Source organism: Meleagris gallopavo, unplaced genomic scaffold (assembly GCF_000146605.3).
Source record: "Meleagris gallopavo isolate NT-WF06-2002-E0010 breed Aviagen turkey brand Nicholas breeding stock unplaced genomic scaffold, Turkey_5.1 ChrUn_random_7180001949692, whole genome shotgun sequence".
Lineage (NCBI taxonomy): Eukaryota > Metazoa > Chordata > Aves > Galliformes > Phasianidae > Meleagris > Meleagris gallopavo.
In genome coordinates this window covers 1-2,280 of record NW_011211111.1, presented here as the reverse complement: position 1 = coordinate 2,280, position 2,280 = coordinate 1, and the positions used below count along the sequence as shown (strand labels likewise).

Sequence of the window (2,280 nt, the reverse complement as noted above, 5' to 3'; positions counted from 1 at the left end):
GGGGCATAGTGGGGCATGAGGGGATCTGAGAGCGATGAGAAGGACGTAGGGGGGACCGGGGGGGGCTTTTGGGGGGGGGTCTGAGTGTTTTCTCCCCTTCCCCCCCCCACGCCTGGCGGCGGACGTGGAGCTGCACTGCTTCAGCCATGAGGGCTTCGGGCCGGGGGGGGCGGCGCGGGAGGAGGCGCTGCTGCAGGTGGCTCTGCAGGTGGCCTTCTACAGGTGGGTCACATGACAAAAGGGGGGGGTCACGTGACAGAGGGGTGGGGTCACATGGTGGGGAGGGAGAGATCCAAATGTGGGGGTGGGAAGGAGAAATAGGGCGGAGTGGACAAATTTATGGGGGAAGGAAAGCGGGGGTCACGTGGGGGAGGAAATGAAAGTGGGGGGACTGGAGGGGAGGGGACAAACGTATGGCGTAGGGTCACATGATGGAGTCACGTGATGGTGGATAGGGATGGGTTGCAGGAGTGGGGGTGGGATTGGAGAAAATTTAGGGGGAAATTTAGGAGGGGAACCCATATCTATGGGTCTTAGTTTTGTGGGGGAACAGGATTTTGGTGGACTCACTCTAGCAGGGGACCCCAATGAGGGACGGACCTGTTGCTGGGGGAGGAACTCATGTTTGGGGTTCACGTTCCAGGAGAACACAGTTGTAGGGGTACCATTTTGCAGGGGGTGAGACTCATTAAGAGCAGGAACCAATGTGTGTTGATCTGTGTTCCAGGGGGACACAATTGTTGTGGGACCTCAGCATAAATGGGGGACCCCATATGGAGCCGGACCCACGAGGGTGTGGGGGGGAACCAGCTGTAGGGGGAACCAAATAGTTGGGGCTGTCAGTTCTGATGGGGACCCACTTTCTGGTGGCATTTCCGGTGTAACTGGGGTGGGGGACCCCATTTCAGGTTGCACGGCTCTGTCAGCGCCTGTGCGGAAGCCCCGCCCCTTCGTCCCCGCCCCCTCCCCCGCCCTGCCCTGGTGCTGCCCCCGGGGCCGCGGTGCCGAGCATTGGCCAAAGCTCTGCAGGAACCTACAGCAAAGGTGGGCGGGGGAGGGACTTCCTGTGTTGAGGGGGGGTGGAGGTAGGACTTCCTGTCTGTGTGGCAATCGCGGAGGGACTTCCTGTGTTGGGGGAGGGGTGGCAATGGGACTTCCTGTGTGCATTTCTGACATGGGGGAACGTCCTGTTTGTATTTCTATTAGGGGAGAAAGTTCCGGTGTTGGGAGGGAGGTGGAGGTGGGACTTCCTGTATTTTGTCGGGGGAGGGGCTTTCTGTCGGGGAAGGGAATTCCTGTGCTGGGGGAAGGCTTGAAAGTGGGACTTCCTATCTGTGTGGTGGTCGGGGGAGGGACTTCCTGTGTTGGGGGAGAGGTGGAGGTGGCACTTCCTGTCTGTCTTTCTGTCAGATGAGGGACTTCCTGTGATGGAAGTGGGGTGTGGATGGGACTTCCTGATTCTCTTGGCCTGGTGGGTGGGACTTCCTTTTTTCCTGAGGTGGGGATGGGAAAATGATGGGACTTCCTGCCTCCCCTTGATTTCTGATTTCCTGCCCCGGGTGGGCGGGACTTCCTGTTTCAGCCGGAAGTGCTGAGGGCGCTGCTGTGGGAGGCGGTGGAGGCGCAGCAGCAGCGGATGGAGGAGGTGAGGGGGATGGGGGGGGGGAACCCTGGGATTCGTTTTTGGGGGGCGGAACCATTTTTGAGGGGAGACGTTTCCATGGACCCATTTCTAGGGGGAACCTTCTTCAAGGGGGACCGATTTTCTGGGGGATCCACTTCCAGGAGGACCATTTCTAGGCTGAACCCATTTCCAGGGGGACCAATTTTCTTTGGAGCACCAATTCTGGAGGAATCATTTCTGGGGGGAACCTATTTTCCACGGGTCACATTTCTGGGAGGGAATCCATTTTTGTGCTCTCCACTTCCTGTTTCCCCACTTTCGGCGGGAAGGGGTGCCCACTTCTGGGAGACCCAGTTCCGGGGGGACCAATTTTCTTTTGGGGGGGACCCACTTGTGAGGGACGCGTTTCTGTGGGGAACCCGTTTTTAGCGTGTCCGCTTCCTGTTTCCAGGGCTAAGGGGGAGGGGGGAGCACTTCCTGTCGGACTCTATGGTGACACAGAGCGCCCCCAGGTGGCGGCAGGGCAGGGAGCGGAGCGACATCTGCGGGCTTTGGGGCTAACGGCGGTGGCGGGGGGGGAACCGCTTCCGGAGCTCTTCCGGGATTTGGGGTACGCCCGGGCCACGCACTTCCGCCTCTGCACCCTGCAGGTAAGC

General features: G+C 59.9%; 1 protein-coding gene across 1 annotated transcript in view; it reads left to right on the top strand.

The window, feature by feature from the left end:
• The window catches only part of LOC104916861 (carnitine O-acetyltransferase-like), a gene marked incomplete at its 3' end in the record, with an annotated part of 3,423 nt that extends 1,149 nt beyond the window's left edge, over window positions 1-2,274 (top strand). Inside the window, exons 2-5 of the mRNA XM_019611574.1 lie at window positions 50-222; window positions 909-1,044; window positions 1,583-1,645; window positions 2,137-2,274. Of these exons, the coding sequence (XP_019467119.1) occupies window positions 50-222; window positions 909-1,044; window positions 1,583-1,645; window positions 2,137-2,274 (510 nt within the window). The remainder of the gene's footprint in view (window positions 1-49; window positions 223-908; window positions 1,045-1,582; window positions 1,646-2,136) is intronic.
• Between the last annotated feature and the right edge of the window lie 6 nt (window positions 2,275-2,280).